At 45.2% G+C, this 22,120-nt stretch overlaps 1 protein-coding gene across 3 annotated transcripts in view; it reads left to right on the top strand.

The window, feature by feature from the left end:
- Positions 1 to 22,120, top strand: part of DPP6 (dipeptidyl peptidase like 6) — a 616,516-nt gene that overhangs the window by 316,340 nt on the left and 278,056 nt on the right. For all 3 annotated transcript variants that reach the window (XM_045564622.1, XM_045564624.1, XM_045564623.1), the window contains exon 3: positions 10,864 to 10,962. In XM_045564622.1, coding sequence (XP_045420578.1) covers positions 10,864 to 10,962 — 99 coding nt within the window. The remainder of the gene's footprint in view (positions 1 to 10,863; positions 10,963 to 22,120) is intronic.

The following is a 22,120-nucleotide window of genomic DNA, read 5'->3' as shown; positions in this document are numbered from 1 at the left end:
TCACACATCACAACTGGTTTCAGAAGCTGAGGGAGACTGAAGTGGTCTCATCACTGAAGGGAGAGAAAGGGCACGAGTGTGCACAGACACATCTGGACGCCTGTCAGGACGTTCGTGGGCTGGTCAGCCCTTGCACGGCCGTCTCAGGGACCTGCTCGAGCTTGCATCCAAAACCAGATTTTGCAGTTTATTAGTTAAAGTGTTTTTGTCTGCAAGTAACAGAGCAGCTAATTAAAACCGATCAAACTGCAGGTGTCCGCATTGCTTCACAGAGCAAGTTCAGACGTAGGCAGTCCCAGGCTGATGCAGTGGCTCAAGGATGTCATCGAGGTTCACACTGTCCCCACATTTCTCTGCTGCCATCACCAGCGTGTTGGTGAAGGAGCCGTGGTAGCTTTGTGCATCGTGACCCACGCAGGCAGGAGGGGAGGGACACACGGGACTTGCCTCATGCATCTCTTTCTCCCCCATGGAGGAAACAGTTCCCTGAATAGGTCCTTCCGTTCCCCGAAACTAGCCAGGAGACAGCTGAGTGCTCGGACTGCACTGCACGTCAGCCTCAGCTGGGAAAGGGTAAGGGGCTGGGCAGGCCCGCGGTGTGCGGGAGCCGGGCTCGGCCGAGTGGGAAGGGGGCAGAGGGGCAGCAGTGCTGGGGAGCAGCCTGCAGTGCCAACCACACAAGCACGACCCTCGGTTTGTGGAATACGTGGGGAATGCAGCCTGCATGCCTTGAACTTGAACAGTGACTTTGAGTCATTCTTTAAACTGAAGCAAATCTGAAAAGAGGGAGTTCTGACAGATTCTCCTGAAAGAAAAGATGAGTTTACGTTGCTACTTGCCTTAAAGTGAGTTGCAAACTTCCACAGTCCTGAGAAGTGGGTCCCTGGGAGGTCTTAACGGTCTCTCCTTTGCCTTCCCACCATTAATTCTAGAAGGATTGTTAGGTGCATCTTGTTTATTTGTTGGATCGTTACTCTAAAGGGCCATTTTTCTAAGGGACGGCGATAGAGGCTTTTTATTCACACTTGCATTAAGACTGTCTGCAAAGGCCAAGCGTCTACATATTTATCCGTAAAGGGGCGGTTTTCAAGCATTGCTACATCCTATGTTAAAGGCACGGTTGTATATAAACCACGACAACGAGTGACTCTGATGCTGGGACCCTGGTTTTCCCTGGAGTCTCTTGCCTGGTTTAGATGAAACCCTCTTGTTCCATTTCAAATTAACTTGGGGATCCTTAGGGCCATATGTCACATGCAGCTGGCTCGTATACGAGTGGCTGTTTAGGGAATTCTCTGGCCAGTCAGGAAACAAGAGCAGCAGTTAGTTACCATATTAGGTCAGGGTCAGGAATGTAAAGATCTATGGCAAAATAAAGTCAGAGAACTGGAGAGAAATGGTGCAACATGAGCTAGGCAGGTCAGAGGCCCAGGAGAACGAAGTTCCAGGTTGAAATGGTTCCAGCTTCTTTTGGGGGCAGAACTCTTCACCTGACGTGCCACTTGAACGACCGCTGGTCACCTCCAGATCACAGCACATACATGCACTTTCTCAGATCACTATTGCGCATTCCCCGAATCCCAGGTTTTTCCTAAATTGACTCTGTGCTTTTAAGTGAGGTATTGAAATCATCAGAAATTAGGTTAAGTGGAAATTTACAGAACCTCAGATTTAATCAGTCTCTTTTTCTCTTGCTTTTCCCTTACTCAAATTCTTCACGTCTTTTTTTTTTTAATTCAGTAATTGTATGATCATTGTATCCTCAGGGGATGTCTTCTAACGTGGTGGGTTAGTTGGAAATGGGAGAAAGGTTTTGAGGGCCGTGGGAGGCTAAAAAAGGCCCCCACAAACATAGTGATGCTCTGGTCCCTGGAACCTGGGAATGGTGCCTTGGGTGGCCAAGACAGGGCTCTTGAGTGGCTCTGTTCAGCACGTCGAGATGGAGGACTGTCCAGTGGGGCCTGACTGCCATCAGAGGGGGCCAGGGGGAGATTGACACTCAGACGAGGAGGCGGCAGTGTGACCCCAGAGACAGAGACCGGGTGATGTGGCCTCAAACCAGAGAGTGCCGGCAGCCCCCAGGAGCTGAAGAGACAAGTAAGACTCTTCCCTAGACCTCCGAGGCCATGCAGCTCTGCCGACACTTCGGTGTTGGCCCAGAGAAACCGATTCATGACTTCCAGACTCTGGAGCTGTGAGAGAATAAACGTCTCTTGCTGCACGCCGTCAAGCCTGTGCAGTTGTCGCAGCAGACAGGCAAACCGAGACAAGGGCAAGTAGACGCTTTGGCAGTTTTACAGCGTCCTTAGCTCACAGACAGCTTCACGTGCGGAGTGTGGGGACATCGGACGTCGACGTCGGAAGCGAAGTGCCGGCACTGAGGAGACCAGCACTGGGCAGCGACCGCACACCCGCGTCCCTTCCGGCTCCTTCCCACAATCTGTGCCAGGTCCTCCCTCAGCCCTTGAGGGGACGCCTCTCGGCTTCAAAATGTGGTTCTTTGTCTTCTTTAGCACCAAGAGAGAAACTGAGACTCATTCACATTGAGGTATATATCGATGTTTTTCAAAATTGGGAAGGAAAAGTCAATTCCTGTCTCCAGCACTGACTTAGTTCTTACTACTGTACACACGTACATGCATTAAACAGATTTAAGGTCCTTTTACAGTCTGCATTAAATTAACAGAGACAGGCAAATTAAATACAGATCAATCAATGAAGCCAATGAAATTCATATTAAAAATATATATTCTGTATGACAAATAATGATTTCTGAAATTAAATCATGCCTTAGGTCAGATATGTGTGGTGTTCGCTATGTGGCACAACTATTTGGGGTTAACACACCCATTCTGGTGGGCGCTGGGGGGAGAATTGCTCCACTCACCATTTCTCTGCTGGAGCAGGCGACACCTTTGTTCCCACGGCAACTGCCTAGCCGTTTAGGAAGTTACATCAGCTGGCCTTAGGGTTGGTGCACCATGCAGACACATGCCGGTCCAGGCTCTCAATGCAGGTGTGAGCATGTTTATAGTCAGTATATGACTTTATTAATGCTATTGCACAAGTAATATATGTATGTAAATAGGAAGAAAAACAGTAAAAAGATGTTAAATTAACCATGATAGTAATAATCTTTTTCTCACACAGTCAATTCTGTAGTCAATCCCTAGATACGATTACTCTTCACAATTTCTGATTTTAAGTATTGTGGTATTTATTCATATACCTCTTAAAACTGTGCTTGTGGGTCAATGTCCACAGACTACCAACTATGACAGTCAGAAGTTGAGCTCATTTGCATTTCCTTTCACTTCCTTTTCTTTAGCCTGACTTATAAAACCTGGAACATTATTTAAAGTCATCTCTAGATCTATTTCATGGCAAAGTACAAAAATTTCTTTATATATAAATCACTTGTTCCACTGATCTTAACTGTACCTCTTGACTTTCCACCAGATAAGGTAGGGAATCCGCATGTCTAAAAGGCTTTCTGCACAATCCCTCCGCCAACCTTCCGACTCTTTCTCTCAGCTTTGGGTAATATTTGCAATCTCTTTTTCACTTTAATAAAATTTACCATCAAATAATTTCATTTTTTATTTCAATAGAGTTAGGGGGTACAAGTGTTTTTTCGTTACATGGATAAATTATATAATGCTGAAGTCAGGGCTCTTAGTGTACCTGTCACCAGAACAGTGTATGTTGTACATGATAAGTAGATTTTTATCCCTCACCCCAACCCTCCCCCTTCTTAGTTTTCAGTGTCCATCACACCACTTTATGACCATATGTACCCCGCATTTAGCTCCCACTTGTAAGTGAGAACACGTGGTGTTTGTTTTTCCATCCCTGAGATACTTCCCTGAGGATGATGCTCTCCAGTTCCATCCAAGTTGCTGCAAAAGACATTATTTCATTCCCAATGGAGAATCCATTTAAAACATTCACAATTTCATACTTAAATATTTTTTTTTGTAGAATCTGAAAATGTGGATGAAGCCATGGAGAGAGAGTAAACAATTGTAATCCTATGTCATTAAACTGCCTGAGAATTTTGGGGGTCCAACAGCCTTCTTTGGTATCTTGCTCTCTCTGTCCCCTTCAGTCCAAGATGGCAATGTTTCTACAGAAATAACATTCTTAAGAACACGTGGATCTCCTAGGTATGCCATGGGGATGCATTCCATTAGACAGAAAAATCCCAAGATTTTTGCAGATACTCCAAACTCCATATTTGGCTTCTGCTGGGATAGCAGCAGAGATCTGTGTGTCACACGCTTAAGCTCTTCAGAGGGCCTTTGGTGTGACTGAACACTCTGAACCTTTGATCTTTCCAAGCTATTAGTAAAGGTTGTTCAGCCACGTCCTCAGCCTCTTCTCCCCTGACAATGAATCTCTTAATTTTAGCATCTTTTACAACCTGAATAAGGTGAGACATTTCTCCAAAGAAGGTATACAAACATCCAGTAAGTACATGAAAAGATGGCCAGCATCATTACCTTGGAATATTATTCATCCATAGCAAGGAATGTGGTGCTGGTACATTCTGCACATGTTACAACATGGAAGAACCTTGAAAACATTGTGCAAAGTGAGCCACTCACAAAAGAACACACACTTTATGATTTCATTCATATGAAATGTCCAGAGTAGCAGGATGTTTAGAGACAGAAAGAAGACTTTTGGTCGCCTAGGGCTGAGCAGAGGGGGAGAGTGGGGAGTGACTGCTAATGGTGATGGGGTTTCTTTTTGGGGTAATAAAAACGTTCCAAACTTTGATCAGTGAAGGTTGCACAACTCTGTGAATGTACCAAACCATTGAGTTACACATTTTAAATGGGTGAATTTTATGGTATATGGATTTTATCTCTAATAAAGATGTCCCCAAAAGAGAATAGACTAGGTAGGTAAACATGTCAACCTATGTTCATATCATTATGTGAATTCACAGGTGCCCAGTGGTTATAACTCACTAAAGGTTGATAAAAGCATTTTAAGATTTCCATTTACTTCCTAGATCTAAAGGAATAGAGTAAGGACATGAACAGGGAATGGATACCTTTGATGTACTTTATTTAGAAGCTTAAAAAAAACACAACTAGAATTTCTTAATTTATACAGCATGTTGAATACCAGTGGCTTAGTTTCCACTCACATTCCACTTCAATAAAAAAATATTGTGTGACTAATTTTAATATTATGCTACTAGTTTTCTTAGATAGTTTTGAAGATGTAAACTTGTCAGAAAAAACTTTGAAGATCAGTATCTGTGGGACTTTTCATAGACATAAATTTGGAATATAACCACAAATAATATACTTTAGTGACACAAAGACTTCAGTACAAAAAAATCAAAAACAAAAGCCAAGGCATAGATTTTTTAAAACAAATGCTGACTTCATCCAAAAGAAATTGATTGAACATTTACTATGTGCCAAATCCCTTAGAGAGATGAAGAAGTCACAATTCCCATCTTAAAAAGAAAAGCAAAACAGCAAGCTGGAATGAGAAATAGATTTGAAAGCAGATAACCAGTTGAGTAATAGCCCTTGGTAGCAGAAAAGAATACACGATCAAATTTGGGCAAGTAAAAAATTAAAAAGGACATTCCAAAGAGGTGTTGCCTGTGGATTTTCTTATAGTATCAGCCAGGTAAGGTGGTTTAATGTAATTCTTATTCCAACCATAGTTATTTAGTTTCTTACATTCAGGGATGGACGATTCCAGAGAGATTTTTTCAGAGAAATATATTTTGATGTATTTTGGAGTAAATGTCACTCTGTAAAGGGAGAGAGTGTTCCCTTAATTCAAGCTGCTGCTGCTTCTGTCTCTAGGGTTTTTGCCTGTGTACGAGACGTTGCCTTCTTGGTTCTGACCTGAAGATTCATGTGGTGAACAGTCTGCCACAGTGGGACAGTTTCATTTAAGATTAGGTGAAAATCTCCAAGGTTCACGTTGTGATTTGCAGACATGCTACCTGGTTTTAAATGTCATTGTTCCTAATCTGTTGATAGTACAGCATGATATAAATTTATTCTTTCCTTATGAGAAGCTACCAAGGAAATATGAGTAGTGTCTACAACAGACATCATTGACTGCACTTAGGAAGGGAGGGAGGGAGGGATTGTCTCCAGCATGGAGCGGTGTCTGGCACAGGGCACTCAATCAATACACATGCTGGCAGAACTGAAAGAAATATTTCCCGTGTTCTCATTAAGCCTTTTCCTTTTTGATAAGCAGCATCATGCTAGGTTCATCATTAATGGAAGAGGCTGCAATGGTTTATTTTTAAGCAAAAGCGATCTCACTGGAACCTGTGAATTAATAGTGGAGACACTGAAAAATGGACGGTTTCTTTGATTTCCAGGTGTTTTTTTTTGAAATTTTTGTCAGGGAAGCAAACATATTATCTTTTTTGGTAGAAATAGCCTAGAAATTATTCTAAATATAAAGAGTATTTACTCTGAGCCTCCCAGTGAAGCCGTCTCTGGTGAGCCGAACATGGACTTTGTCTCCCTTGAGCTCTGAAAACGCTTAGGACTTGGCCCCTGCCCGCCCGCTCCCCACAGTCCTCTGCAGGGGTCATCTCGCCTCTCAGGGGCTCAGGTTTGCCTTCGTCAGGGTGGCTCTCCCTCCTCCTCCTCACGGGAAGGGTCAGAGATGATGGCCGTCACTGTACCCTGCACAGCACCTACGCGTTGTCAGTTTCCCAGTCGCTCACGAGAGCTGAGCCTTGCAAGAGGCCTGCGACTCACACGGCGGATTTTCTCTGTTAGCAAATGAGGTGTGCCGGGAGCTCACCTCTGCTCACGGGACTGCAGCAGCTCGAGGAGCTGTGCCTGGGTGGTTTAGTTTCAGTTTTCTAGTTTTAAAAATCTCTGGAGAAGGAATTCTAAAATGTTCTCCAGTAACTTTACTGTTTAACAAATACCTTAGGAAAGGAAAGGCACCTGAGAAATGTGCATTGTGCACTGACCTCCGTAAAGATAACCTCACCCCTGCAGACTGCAACACCTGTGTGTGCCGGTGAGCTGACAGGATGCTGAGCTAATTAGAAGTGCTGTCTGGTTTTGCATAGTGTATCAAGCTAAAGGGCTGAAGGAAACTTTATCTTTCAGTGATCCTGAATTGTCTTCAGGATGAAGTCCGAGCTAGGAAAGCCACTGGCTTTACGTTGACTTCCAGTGTAAGACGGAAGATTGAGCACAGACAACTCCCTGCTTTGACTACAAGCACATATAAGTGACAGAAAAATAATAATTAACATAGCTGCCCTCAAAACAACAGCAAGAGTTCTTCAAATACCTGGAAGGGAAAGGTGTGCTCGAAAGAAGGAATAGGTAAAAACCTACAGCAGGAGGAAGGACAAATTTCTCTCACCCTAAGACCTAGAGGCTAAAGTCAGGTGCAACAGGAGAGGCGGGAATGTTGGTGCTTATGAGAGGCCAGAGGCGGACGGGTCCCCCTGCCTTGAAACTGGGTTCATGGTCAGAGGGCCTCACGTCACGTGACCCATTTGGGTCAAAGGGCTCCAGCCCAAATGGCCACGGAAGGCCTAGTCGAGAGCCTAGTCTCAAACTGCCCGAGAACGTTTTTGAGACCACCCAACTGGAAGATCTCAGGACCCAGCACATTGAGAACCGGAAGCTTAGGACCAAGGACACAAGGCACCTCAGAAAACATCCTCCTACAAAGCAGAAGCCAACCAAACACTCACGAAAACTGAAAGCCAAGAAATTTAAATCAATAGAGAAAACAGAAAAGGGTATTTTAGGTTTTTAAAGGAATTATCAATATGATAAAGAGCTTGAAACTATAAAATAAGAATAGGCGATCTTGAAAAAAGCTATGTAGAAATATTAGAAATTAAAATATTCTCTTAAATTTAAAAAATTAGTAACTGGATGAAAGAACAATCTAGACATACAAAAGAAAACATTGGTAAATGGAAGATTGAACTGAAGAAATCATGCCAGTGCTCCCAAAGATGTGAAAAGGTGAAAAACGGGAAAGTGAACTCACGCAGGGTGGAGGGGGACCAGCAGCCCCCACACAGCCCAGGTGGGGTTCCGGAAGGAGGGTGAGCCACAGAGAAGCAGTATTGAGAGGGGATAGTTACTGGTGAGATTCCTGATGGGAAGAAACTAATTCTTAACCTGAAAATACTACTGCCTGTTAAGCAGGATTTCTAAAGAAAATCCACCAGTGGGCATTTTTCTAGTGGAATTTCAGAATATCACATATAATGAGAGAATCTGCCTTCCCCGCTGGCGATTTCCTGTTCAGGCTTTCTGCCACACCAACACGAACCACACTCACAGCTGCCTGAAAAAACTACACCCACCACCACCTCCATGCCCTGCAGTCCTTCCTAGCTTGAATGTGCTTCCGTCTCTTTTATCTTGGCCAGCAGGTGCTTTCCTCAAGAAAGTCTTTCCAGAATTCCTCCCAGTTTCTTATTTCCTGGTCTCCTGAAATGTGAGCGCGAGGAGTCCTGCTTCTCTCGGCCCCATTGCTGCTGCCTGTGGTCATTCACTTGACTTGACTTTGGCTCTCGCGGCCTGTGAGCTTGCTACAGTCAGGTGTAAAGAATTCCAGTCTTGATTCTTTGGGGCTCAGCGTGGCTCACGAAATGTGGCGGTTACCTCTCATGTCAAACAATTTGGGGAACGAATGAAGCCGTAAGCCCGTGAATGAGTGAGATGACAGTTGAAGGTGCGGACGAGCCGTCTAGGTCCGGGAGGCCGGCGGCGAGCCCCTTAGCGGGAGAGCTGACCACTGGCAGGGTCCAGTTTCCCACGGAGCACTGACAACGGTGTCTGTCATGACGCTGTCACCACAGACAGCCCCTGTGTAAAAGCCTTGTAGGTATTTAAAATATCTTTAAAACCAAATAAAGTAATAGTTTTAAAAATAAAACACATTTATAAAACGAAAGCTTTTCAGAAAGTGAATAAATTGCTTTTCCATCTTTTATTTCCAAAATTTGTTTTAATGGCAGTCGTATGTTCTTTTCTTATTAGACACATGGATGCCTCAAAATATGATGCTAGAATCAGCCTTGAATAGTGATGTTTAATCATCTAACACTTAAATTTTAATGTGATTATTATCTTCTGACCATATACTTATCACAGTACAACTGTATTAGATCAATATCTAGTAATCTTTAAACTTCTCACTCGCTGTCTGGCACATGGAAATGCATCACGTTGGAAGCTGCGTGTCTTTGCCTGGGCTGCCTCCGTCACGTGGAGAACTTTCCTAGAGGAAAGAACTTGGCTCGGTATAACACGCCGTGTTCAGCACCTGGGACAGCTCCACACACGCTAACATCATTCCGTAATTTTCAAAAGGCTTTTATGCATATTAATACTATTTGATATTCAAGAAATCCATCAATGCACAGAGGAAGACATGACCCTTCTGACAACTTTAGCAATCTATTAACCATAGAGGCCAAACGGAAGAACTGAAAAGTGACATAATAAAATCTATGAACTAGAAGTTTCTAGAAGAAGCTTTGGGGATTTCATCAAGAGATTATTTATCTGTGTTTCATTATGCAATTCTAACAGCATTTCTTGCTGTGTTCCTAACCTGCCACAGATTTTTAAACTGAAAATTAAAACAGGCAGACGGTCCTGCTGAGGTCAACCACCGTGATAGCTCAAGAAGTGTATCAGCCAGAAATCGAAAAGAGAAACAGACATCAAAATGCAGGAACACAGCAGTCCAGAGCCCCGTACTGTGGGTGCACACAGAGCCGTGCACGCGCAGTAGCACTGAGCTTGCCTTGCACGGAAGCACAACAGGACACTGAGGAAGTGAGGACTGGGAATCTTCAAAAAGCTTGTGGGGGTATTTAGCATCTTCTACGTAAGAGAGCAGAGAAGCAAGCAAGCATCCTAGGTAGAGGGTGTCCATCAGAAATGGTCAGGTTGATATTAAGAGTTTCTTATTCGTATACAGAAGTGAGGGTGGTGTAATGCACTGCCCGTGTGTGTTTTATCTGTTAGCTTAGGCTCACGGGTCAGACCTCTGGACAGCCCTTTGTCTTTCCAAAGTAGATAAGAGGATTTTTGTGCCTCTAATGGAGAGAGCTTCTTCTGAGCGTTAGCCAACACCCCAGAAGCTTTGACCTCTGGAAGTAGGATAAAAGCTGCCAGATTTTTAAAGTCTTATCCACTAGTACAATTAACTAAACATCCCCTCTTGGGATGAATATTAGTTTAATGCCTCACAGGCTTGTCCCAGGTGCTTGCTCCTAAGAATAGTAACCAAGATCAGACAGGGAAGAACCTGGTAGTTTGTACCAGATATTTGGGGTGTGGTCCTGTCTGAACCTGAACTAACCCACAACCCAGAGACAGCCAGGGACAAGTGAAGCTTATGGGGAATAAATACCTAGGGAATATTTTATATGTCTTTGGATTCCCACCACCCAATGCTGCCTATAGTTAGTAGCATTTAATGAGTGCTTAGTGGATGACTGATTACAGGACGCAGTTGAGATCCAGTCCAGACATTTGTACCTTCTTCTCTTGATGATTCCCACCTTGTTCATAAATCAATCTTGAAACAATTATCCACCTCTGTACCTGCGAAATCTGATCATTTGTGTGTTCCAAGTGTGGAGAGGGGGAATGATGACATTTTACTGAATCTTGATCTTCTTACCATAGTTTTTGATAGTTTAATTAAAAACAAAAAGCATGACTGTCTTGAGTTCACCAGTCACTTACAAGTATTGTATGTTTTGCCATATGCACTATTTCTGAATGGCAATCAGAATGTTTATGGTCCTCCCCTTTTACCAATTAAAAAAAAAGTTTAATTATTTGCCTTGTTTTTTTCTAGCGGAAGATAATAGTCTGTCTCAAAAGAAGAAGGTCACTGTGGAAGATCTCTTCAGTGAAGATTTCAAAATTCATGACCCCGAGGCTAAATGGATAAGTGGTGAGTCCCAAGCCCTTCGGGCACGTGGGAAATAGATTCCCCACTCCCCTGCCACTTCAAAAGTTGGGGTTCAGTAGTTTGCCTCTCAGATGCTCTCTGGCTGTGGAAGGGGATACCAGAGCTTGTGCTGGGACGGTCATCAGATGAAGAAAATGGTATCTGGTAAAATCGGGCTCTTTCCTTTATGGTGTTGCATCACAGACATCAGTGCGGCATTCGCTTCAGGAGCAATGGGTCTGCTGAGGACGCTTCCTCTGTGTCACCCCTGGAGACGCCTTTCTCAGAGGGAGATGTGAGATGTTGCTAAGCAACAGGGACAGTGGAGGCACAGCCGAGTGTTCCCTCCTTCTCCGCGGTCTTTGTTCTCTTTGTGCCCCTGCTTTCTCTTTCCACCAGAGAGGGAACCACAAGAAACTCAAAGGACTCTTTTAGAGCAGTGCCAAGTGCACAGTGGAGCCCCCTGCACAGATGCAGATAAATGCATTTTCCCTCTTGAACTTGAATCTGGATTAAATCCACATTTCTTGTTTGGGCTTTCTTTTTTTTTTTCAAACAATAGAACAAAATATAATCAAGGGGGGAAGGCATATGTTCACAATGCCTATTTTGGTTCATAAACACTGTGTCCTCTAATTGGATCTGAAATAATTTGAGTGCGTTCACAGAAGAAAAGATGTCGATGCCTGCTCACCCGTCCTCTACAGCCGCTGTTGCTAGCGCCTCTCCTGCCGTCTCCATTGCTGTTGTTTATGTTTAGTTTTCATTTCAGTGAAATGCACTTGAAAATTTATTCTCAGGTCAGAGAAGCTTTGTAGTGGGATGCTTGAGGTCTCGTTCAAATCCTTGCTTTTATAATAAGTGGGGCCCAGACAAGTTAAGTGACTTTTGTGAGGTCACAGAGCTGGTAGTGGCACAGCTGTGGCTCAAAGCCTGTCTTCTGACTTCCAATTTGGTGCCCTTTCCCTGTCTTGTTTAGTTGAGTGACACAGTACCATTGTGTGTTTTGGCATCAAACTGCTTCTGAAATGCTTTTCATGCTTCACAAACTCTCAAAAATCAATTAACAATGACTCTTTACCACGAGCTGCTGCTCAAAGTGCAGCTTCTCTTTTGTCCTCTCCGATGGCTTCAGCATTAATGTCTGACCCTTGGATTAGCTTATCCAAAAATGGATCTCAGAGGGAACATATGTTATATAAATTGGGACTAACGAGAATAGTACATTGTGAATAACAGTGAGGGGCACACAAAAATCCAAAAAATAGACAGCCCCAGTCTTTTTGCTTGATGGAGGAATTGATTTTACCTTTCGTCTGGGGACTGACTCAGTGTCTGCCGAGTGTTTGTGTTTACCCGTTGCATAGGCAGATGTAGCACCTCCGGCAGGCTCTGGGCCAGGCCTTGGGAATAAAACAGGATTACTCTCCTTAAGTAGCACAAAGTCATGTTCTGGAGGCAAAACAATGAGCAACCAATGGGAATCGTGACACGAGATGCACAGCAGAGGAGTATGATGTTCCAGTTCCTCCTGAGAAGCCAGCTCAGAGACAGTAGATAGTCTCCGTCTGCACGGATGGTTAGGGTTTCTTTGAGAGAAGGCAGAAAATAGACCCCTGGAAAAAACATAAGGCTAAAATATGAGTCTGTGCTAAACCCTGGATGGGATGACCAAGGGTGAACAGAAAGACAATATCTAGGGATGAAAGAGAAAAACAAAACAAAATATAAGCCGGTGGAGAGGCAGAATCCGGGGATAGATAAGGAGGCCAAAAACTGGGGACACTGAACCGGAGCTCTAGGGCTCACGGGAGGTTGGAGCAGGGGCTGGGAAGACTCCGTGAGGTGCTGAAACAATACAGGTCTATATTTTTTATCAGGGTGCCCATGGTTTCAGGCTTGGCATAAGTCAGCATTCTGTATGCCAAAAATAAAAAGTGTAAGCAGAGATGCGGAGGCCCAAGAGCACATAGCGTTTCTGTGGGAGTCTGTGCCGGTTAATGCCGTAAGGAGTTTGATTTTATGAGCCGATGAGCAGAGCCAGCCCAGAGATGCACGGGCTCTCTGGCCAGAGGAAACCAGCCAGGATTTCTTTATATCCACGGAGTTGAGAGTCAGCACAAGCAATTGAGAAGTGGCCACGTGCCCAGCAGAAAATGCCCAGCCTGCCTGTCCTGGCAGGTTCCACCTATTCACAAAGACCAACTGCAGTTCTGAATCTATGTGCCTTCGCTGCTCGAGAGCCTTCTTAGGATGCTTCTTGCTTTGTGAGTGTCCACACTGAATGTGAATTTTCGCTGTGAAGTGACCAGGTGCTCAGGCATCCCCAGAGAGCAGGCTCCATTTGGAGTACGTTGGAACCTCGTCGTTTCCCCACACATTAGTTTCAGCTTCCCCCTACTTTCCTTTTACTTCTTCCTCTTCCTGGCCATCCCTTTCTTCTTGCTCCCTAAAGATACGGTAGCTTACAGTGAATGGAGTAACTGCGATGAGGACTGAGCCTTTAAACTGGGTTTTGATGACTACTGTACAGAGTTCACTCATCACTCATCTGTTTATGCCATAAGTCTAAGTGTCAAGACCCAGGAAAAGATTACTACAGACTCATGGGATTATCTCATGTTGTAGAGCTGGGTGAGCTCTAGAAATCTTTGAACATTCGTTCATTCAGTAAGAGTTTATTGCGTGTCCACAGTGTAGCGGCTGATTGCTGGACCAGAGAGGGTGAGTGGTTTGTCCATGGAACTATGTCTTGGTGGTAGACATGGCACTGTCAGCCCACCACGCCCATCCACCACCACCACAAGGTCCTCCTCCACCTCTTCCTCCTCCTCCTCCTCCTCCTCCTAACCTTCATCACCATCATCATCACTATCACATCATCATCACCATCATCTTCATCACCATCACCATCACATCACATCATCATCGTCACCATCATCATTATCACCATCACATCATCATTATCACCATCATCCTCATCATCACCATCATCACATCATCATCACCATCATCGTCTACTGGGTGTTTATTATGTCTTAAGCTCTAGGCAAAGTGCTGTATATATATTAAGACATTTAATTCTTAAAATATATAAGAACTATTATTCCCATTTTACAGATGAGGAAATTGAGGCTTAGGATTTTAAATAACTTGATCACTATCGCACAGGCAATAAGTAGCAAAAGAGAACCTCCGCCTCGCAGCGCCAAAGAAGAGGCAGAAGGACGCGCTTTAGGAGAGTCCACGCTCTGCCCATTTCATAGTGATCCACGTGACCGAGAAATTGCCCCCCCAGGGGTCACATGCTCCTTCCTGCCTTTCAGTCCTAGACACATGTTTCCCACAAATCATTTGGACAGTCTAACTCATATTTAGGTTTTGTATTCCTGCCTGTGGAAAGGTAAACTGAGGCATGATAAAATTTTAAGGACTTTATTTGAGCAGACAGTGAGTCCTGACTCAGGCAGCTCCAGATGAGAAGCGGGTCTGGGGCTCCACACAGGGAACACGGGAGACTTTGCAGCGCAGACACGGAAGTAAAGCAAAGCAAACACCTGCTGGTGACATTATCCAGTTGCCTTACGTGGTCTATCCTGCTGGGGAGTCCCTAGTTACATAAGTTAGTTGGAAGTGTCTTGTGGGTTAGCCTTAAGTTTTATTTTTCTTTAATATCAGCATTTGCAAGAAATAGCTCAAAGTTTCGTTGGTGACTGCAGATCACACAAGGTGAAGGTCTTTGTGAGGCCAGCCGGCTTTGCTCAGGGTTACTGCAGGCCTGGTCTTCATTTTAACCGACTTTAACGAGACTAGTTTATATGGCAAATACCCTCTTACGAACCCTGTCTCAGACTATAACAGGGGGCAAGGTTAATTCCAGAAAGAGGGCGAGAGATGTCTGTACATAGCCAGCTTTCCACCCCCTCCTCCTTGCACGTGTGAGCAACAGAAAGTGTCTGTATTAGCAGACGCGGCCACTGCTCAGGTCGCTGATCACAGCACCTGGTGAGCCCCGCGTGACACACACTCTCAACAAGTGCACTTGCTTCTGCAGATCTGCCTTTTGCGAAGGCGGCCTGGGCTGAAGCTTGGTTTGATAAGCCCCTGCCCTGGGCTCTGAGCACGCCAAGGCCTCCTGCGTCCTTCAAGGGACCCGCTGTCCTCCCTGCTCCCAGGACCTGCAGGACGCAGGCGGCCCCGGGCTGGCTGGCGGAAGCTGCCCCGATCAGCTTGTCTGCCAGCTCCAGGCCGAGCTGGGCCTCTCCCCTGCCGTGTCCAGCTCTAGTCTGGGAGTGGGGAGGCCCTGTGGCTGGCACCGGGATCTCTCCGCTGTCTGCGTTTGTTTACGCTCCTCATCGTTAATCCAGCCACTTGTTAGCAGAGAGCCTCTGTGTCCTGGGATGCAGTACTGAAGAGACTGTAAAATTGAAGAAAATTGGTTCTTTTGAATGTAGGGAAAATCAGCTGGCTGGATGATACTGGAAAAGTACATGTTTTAGAAGATAAAATTGGAGTTAGTGCCCAGGGCTGAAACCAACTCCATTTCCAAACATGCTTTATCCTCTCTGTTCTCCTTTGTTTTTTTTTTTTTGAGAAAACCAAATGCTTTTTTTTTTTTTTTAACAAAGCTTATGGAGTTAGATGGAGAAGGAATTCAAGTTTAAAATGGGTTGAGTATTTCCACTGTTTTCTAGAGGCCACATTTTCCAATCAACGTCATGAAGCCGTAGAAGCATGGAGAGTGAGAATGTTCCTAGAGGTCACATGCAGAAAGAACAGCTTTCAGAGAGGGGGTGTGTTCCTCAGTGGCTCCCTGAGTACTGGAGGTAATCATAGTGATAATTTGAAGCCGTTACATAAAATGCACATTGAAGTCCATCATCGTGCGTTAGTAAAGCCGTTAAGAAATAACCAAAATGTAATTATAGCGCGCGTTCGTGTCAACCACCAATTTATTTTCCCTCTCTTCTGTTGTGATTTGCAAGATTCCACCGTTCCTCAGAAGAAGAGACCCTCCGTTGTCTGGCACTGAGAGGCCAGTTAAGTCCCCAACTGCTGTCACGCAGGGACAGCTTCCCGACATCCCTCCCACATGCTCAGACCAGCCCGTCCCTGCAGCAGCCTGTCTGCAAAGCCCGTCACACCCACAATGCGTCCACGTTTCTGGCGTTGCAGCTGAGACCACTGTTTGCTTAACCTTCCTCAGAAGTTTTCTATTGGATTTTTCTATGGCACCTACACCCAGAGTTCAAAAGTCAGGAGCACTTGGTGCCACAGCAGTGATAGCAACAATAACAGAAATGATGATGACATTAAATACTCAGTTGCTCCATCCTGTCTGCCGACACCCAGGGAGGTGGGGATTGTTACCTTTACTTTAGAAACCAGAAAACTATGACTCAAAGAAATTCAACTGCTGTTTCAAAGTTACAAGATGGCTTTACAAAGCCCCAGTGCTCCTGCCTCGGTGGCCTCCCGGTTCCCTCTCCTCCCCCTCCCCCGCCCAGGACCAGGACCCCTGTGGGCGTGTCCCTGGCCATACCGGTTCTTTGGTAGCTTAGTGGCTTTCTCTCTCTTCTCTTTTTCTGAAAATGCTTGTGTTCAGCACTTCCGTGCTTAAGAAATTCACATTCATCCTTTGTGGCTTGATCCAAAATAAATAATAAATACTCTGGATTTTCCCAGTTGGAATTAGTTGCTCACTCCCACATGTGGCCACAGGACTCTATAAAACTTCAATCCGCCAGGGCCAGCCAGCCACGGGGAGGTGGCCCGCTCTGCAGGGCCGGCCCAGTCCTTCCTCACCAGCCCTAGCCCTTCAGAGGGGCTGACGGTCCTCTGCCGAGGGTGGCACTCCTTGTTCCCCAGAGTGATGGCACTGGGTGGTGGCACTGTGCCAGGCTCTGCTGCCCATATTGTTTAACTCAGGGTTTGAGGACCCAAATCCCTGCAGGCTCAACTGAGCCAACACTCGTCTAGCAAAGAGAGACTTGTCCTGGCTCTTTTAGTTGCTTTTCCTTGGGCAAGTGTTGCTTCCCTGGGAAATTTAAATACAACTTCTTTGTTGAATCCAATTCAAACCCTAGCCAAGATGGAAATCCCATTTCAACTTTGTGTGTTTACAGTAAAAAGGGACAGGCCTTTCTTTCTTTCTATATAGTATATATTTTGTGACATTTTGTGTGCATATACATATGTATATATACATTTATATATTTTTTCTCAAGAAAAGGGATCTCAAATAAGATTTGCATATTATTAATATTTTTCCTACTCCATGAAGTAGACAGATATTTTCCAAGACATTATATGGTGGTTTCAAAGGCTCTATGGCCATTTAAGGAACTTTCCTGAGGACGCCATAAGACTCAATCCCTCTGTTTTCCTTCCCAGTACAGCAGATGACAGGACACACCGTGAGGCCATGAGGCCTGCTGGGTCCGGGGCGGGTGGTCTTCTGCCTGGCAATGCCCCCAGCCCGTAACGTTTTCACCCCAGCAGCCCACAGGCCAAGACTCACAAGTTTGTTTTATGTTTAGCTTCGTGCTAATTAAGAGTCCGAGAACCCAGGCAAGTCCCCGTGTGCTGTAGCTGCTTGGCCCAAGGGTGCGATTCCACTGCGTCCTCCTCCTAGAGTGGTCTCTGTAAAACACAGAAGGAAGACGCATTCATTAGAGACGCTGCATCCTTCAACACGGTGACCCTCACACGAGCATGACATGATCGTTTATTGTCTCAATTAAATTATTTCACGTAGTCCTTAGCCACGGCAATCTGCTAGAGCCTAATTAATTATCATTGACATCTTCTCAAACGTTGATCACCTTCTAAATTAATAAAAAAGACTCACTTGATCTCTTCTGTAATTGAGCACAGTCTCCTATGACTCTTCAGTCTTTCGCCTACAGTGCATCTCACTCTGTGTTCAGGTGTCTTGCTCTTGACAGCAAGCTTCTTGGGGGCCACAGACACGTCGTAGTAATTATCACATTGCACGCATAGCCAGAGTGTCTGGCAGGTAATAGAGCCTTAATAAATATTCACTGAATGAATGACTCAGTGAATGGACGAATTGAGTCTCCATGGAAGAGGACTTAGGAGAACTGAATTTCTGGTTGATTGCGGGGAAACCAGGTTCTTCATTTATTGTAACTCTTGGCATTTAAGAAATTATACATGCGGTTAGAATGAGAGCCACATATCTGATTCTATGTTCTTGCTTTAAATGGGGTTTAGATCATGGAGATAGCATCCGACACTAGATATGTTCCCCATCGTGAGTTTGGTGCCTGACACTTACTGGTTAGAGGCGACACACGCCAGTCACGATGCTAAGTTCTCTAGATGCTTTTTCACAGTCTTTCAAAACCACCGTATGAGGGACATGTGACGTCATCACCTCCACAAAGCCCAGGTATCCACACGTCTTCCAACTGTCTGAGGTCAACCAGAAGCATAGACAGGAACCCTTGTCCTCTGGAAGGTCCTGTGGGCTTTTTAGTATTTTGTGTGTTACGTTTTCTTGGTCTCTTCTCTGCCTAAACCCCCTGCCCTGCTGCCTTCTCCGCCCTGAGCACCCTCCTGGCTTCGCGACACAATCCCCGCCGTGTCTACTGTGCTGCTTGCATGGAGACCACCCCCTCTCTGCTCTCCAAAATGCACCAACACAGAAACTCTTAACACAGACTTCTGTAAAAAGTTACAGGATGACAAAGGAAGACTCTGGCCCGCTGCAGTAGACGAAGTGACTTGGGTGTGAATAGCACAACTTCCTCTTAGAGCCTCTTGGCATTCATGCTGCAGAGAAGTTGTCATTGGCCTCCTTTTTCCCCTTTGCTCAGAACGTCTTCCAAAAACTCTGTGGCCTGGTTTTGCTACTGCTTCTTCAGTGGCAGAATCTTTCACTAGTCCCCACTGCCCTACACTGTCAACAGCAAGGACAGAGCTAGGGCTGAGGGGTAGAGAAATGAATGAAAATTGCCTTCAAACTTAACCTGAATCTGACATTCACATTTTAAATGTTTTGGGGCCCTTCATGTAGGTCTGACAACCGGTGCCCCGAGCTCGTTTTGCAAGCTGAGTGTTTTGCAGTAGCAGGCTGTTCCAAGTACCAGGGTAGACCTAATATCTGGTGCTTTACAAATGAATGAAATGAAATTCATGTTTTTGGCAGTCTCTTCTCATATCTTGTTGGAAGTGGTCAAAGTACATAGGAATAGAAATATCGACATCTGGATTTTTTTGATGCTGAGCAGATTCTAGGCTTTTAGACCCAAATCCCCCAAATAAGTGCCAACCTGGCATCTGATGCTTCTGCCTAAACTCCTGGATCCCAGCCCAGACTGTCTCTTGGGTCAAGGTCTTCTTTTGTCTGTCAAGACACTTATTCATAACCGTCTTCTGTGACTATTTTGGGCTCCTATAAATCTCCTCCCTCTAGGCCGACTCCCAGGACCCAGCAGCTGCATCAGGGGGGTTAATTTGGCTGTGGGGCTGATGCTGTCTTCCGCACTACTGCCTTGGGGCTACTCAGCCTTTCTCAACAACAAACAAAAAGCCAAATATAGGAGTTTCCCAAACTCACGACCTATTTCTGGGATTTCTACCCTTTGCGAGGCAAGGAATCAGCAAGTGAGTTAATTTTCTTAACTTCTCCCAGATCATGTTCTTGCACAGGGCTTTCATCCCCACCAAAGGTGGGGGGGAAACAGAGCAAAGCTTAGAAGTTAACAGCAGCAGAATGCTTCCTATTGACACAAGTTTTTTGCACCAGGGTACCTAGAGTCAGAGAGGTCAAGTCACTTGCCCTGGGCCATACAGCTAGTCTTTATTCTGAAAATGCCTTCTGAGGATTCTGAAAACTTGCCTAAAGTTCAGTGGAAAGTTTGTGTTCACTAAATGCAAGGGCACTAACTTGGTCATTATGGATTGTACTTAACGTGCAACAGGAATCCAGAAGTATCTTTGAAGGATGAGATGACACCCTCGGGTATTTCTTCTCCCCTGGTGCTGTCCGGATCAGTCTGGGGGGTGGTGACACCCCCCACCCCTTGTGGCTAGTCCTTTGTGAGCCTGGAATCCTGTAGGTCGCAGCAGAAGTGCCCCAGGGTAAGGATGGGTTTGGCAGCATCCCCACGGCCCCCTGGGGCTCGGAAGGGCAGCCAGGTAGAGTGTGAGCTATGCTTTTTCTACCGGGTGCTGTTTACTTATTGTTGCTTTTGGCTTGTGCTTGTGTGAGCTTCTTAGCCCCATCTCAAACTCCTCTGAGCACCACATACTTGAATGCAATTGTGATCTGCAAAGATAAATTCCCAAGAATAAACAGATAGGCCTGAAAAAAATGTAATGTTGCTAGAGAATTATTTGGAGAGCTTAAAGAGAATTGTTTTGTTTAGTTTTTAATGGAACACCTTGCTGGTAGATTTTCCATGCATCCATGCCAGCTCCTTGGGGGTTGGCGAGTCCTGAGACAGGAACTCCAGTGGGCAGATTCATGCAGATCCTGCTCGCCTGCTGCCCGGCTCTCACCGTGGTAACATAGTGTGATGGACAGAGAGCAGGAATGCGTCTTTAGAAGTCAGTTTACTTATTTGACATTATGTTTGAATTACCCGAGTAATGACGCCCCTGCCTGACTATATGGTAAATCCCCATGTGGGACGAGCCCCGCATGCTGTGTACAAAGGAGAGAGAGGGTGAGGTACGGTCAGCTCACGAAGATGCCCCTTTCTGGCTGAAATCAGAGGGGTAAAAGGCAACGTGCTATCATCCCACTCTTTCATGGCATGTTTTCTTTCCCAACTTTCTTCTCAATGACTTCTGACATTAAAATTGGTTTTTACTAAACATAAAGTACTTATGTTCATCCTTAAAACACGTCACTGGGTTTTAAAAACTCAATGTTGGGTTAAGATCTCCTAATAAGTAAGGTTAAACAAACAAACAAGTGGATTGGAAATAAAATTAGAGCTGCTAATTTACCAGCTGATGGGCATCGGAAACAAGGATCACATTAGCACTCCCCCGGGCTCCCCTGCGAGCCACGAAAGTCCTTCCTTCCTGACTGCTCGGATCCCGTAGACAGGCCTAGAGCAATCACTAAATGCCTAAGAAAAGATGTAATGTGTAAAAGGCTAAACAGATGTTTCTATTTCACTTTGAGTCTCAAATAAATTTGTTTCCCCCTGTTATTCTTCCCACCGTCTTCCTTTGCCACGACAGCCTCGAATTTGCCCAGAATCTTCACCACCTCCCTCTCGAATCAGCCCTGGGACAGGATTTAAAAGAACAAAAACTCCACCTCATCCTCTTCCCACCCACCTGATGCGCACGTTTGATGAACAGGCGACAAGGAGGGGGAAATGAAGATTTTCATGGAGGAGCTCAAATTTTAAGCCAACACCGCTGACCTGGATCATGGAATATTTCTTCTAGGTGTGGCCCGAGTGTCCTGGGCGTGAGGAGGAGGATTTTAGTTTAGGGCTCCCGAGCGGCATTTTGCAAAGTCCTTTTCTCTGCTTGCTCCTGACCTTTAGAAATCTTCCACTCGTGTGTCTTGTCGTGACTCTTCTTCCAGTGTAGCCACCTAATCCCTTCAGGGGATTTCCATCCACCCTCAGTAGCCCAGGGATCCCATCACGGCACCAAACAAGACTAAGTTCTCCGTGGATCTATCTGCTTAAACATGTAAATAGGTACAGTCGCATCCTTGGAGCATCTTGCGTTCACTTTCTAAGTATAATCAGGGGTCTGCTAGATGTCTAGAATTCTGATTTGTTGGATGATTTGGGATCACAAAGACATACAAGACATGGTTTGTACCTTCTATATAGAACATAAGGCATATTTTAAATGTCAACTTAAAAGCCATCCTTTTATTTTACTTGCTTGATCATGCTGGGGGTGGTATTTGTACAGCCAACACGCTGCCCAGTAAGTGTTGGTTAAACGAACACATAGATAAGCACGACACTTTGTTCCGGAAAGGATTTGGGGCAAGTCAGTGCAAGCACCAGGTAGCAATACAAGATCCCAACAACTGTAAGAAAAACGACACAGGAAAGAGGAGACCGGTGCCCATGGTATATGTTGAATTTCTATTAAACTCCAAGGAATAAAGGACCTCCGTGGCCTGGAATGTCCACAGGCAGCTTCCTCCTTC

Source organism: Lemur catta, chromosome 11 (assembly GCF_020740605.2).
Source record: "Lemur catta isolate mLemCat1 chromosome 11, mLemCat1.pri, whole genome shotgun sequence".
NCBI lineage: Eukaryota > Metazoa > Chordata > Mammalia > Primates > Lemuridae > Lemur > Lemur catta.
The sequence above is the reverse complement of the archived record's forward strand: the minus strand, read 5'-3'. Positions and strand labels throughout refer to the sequence as shown.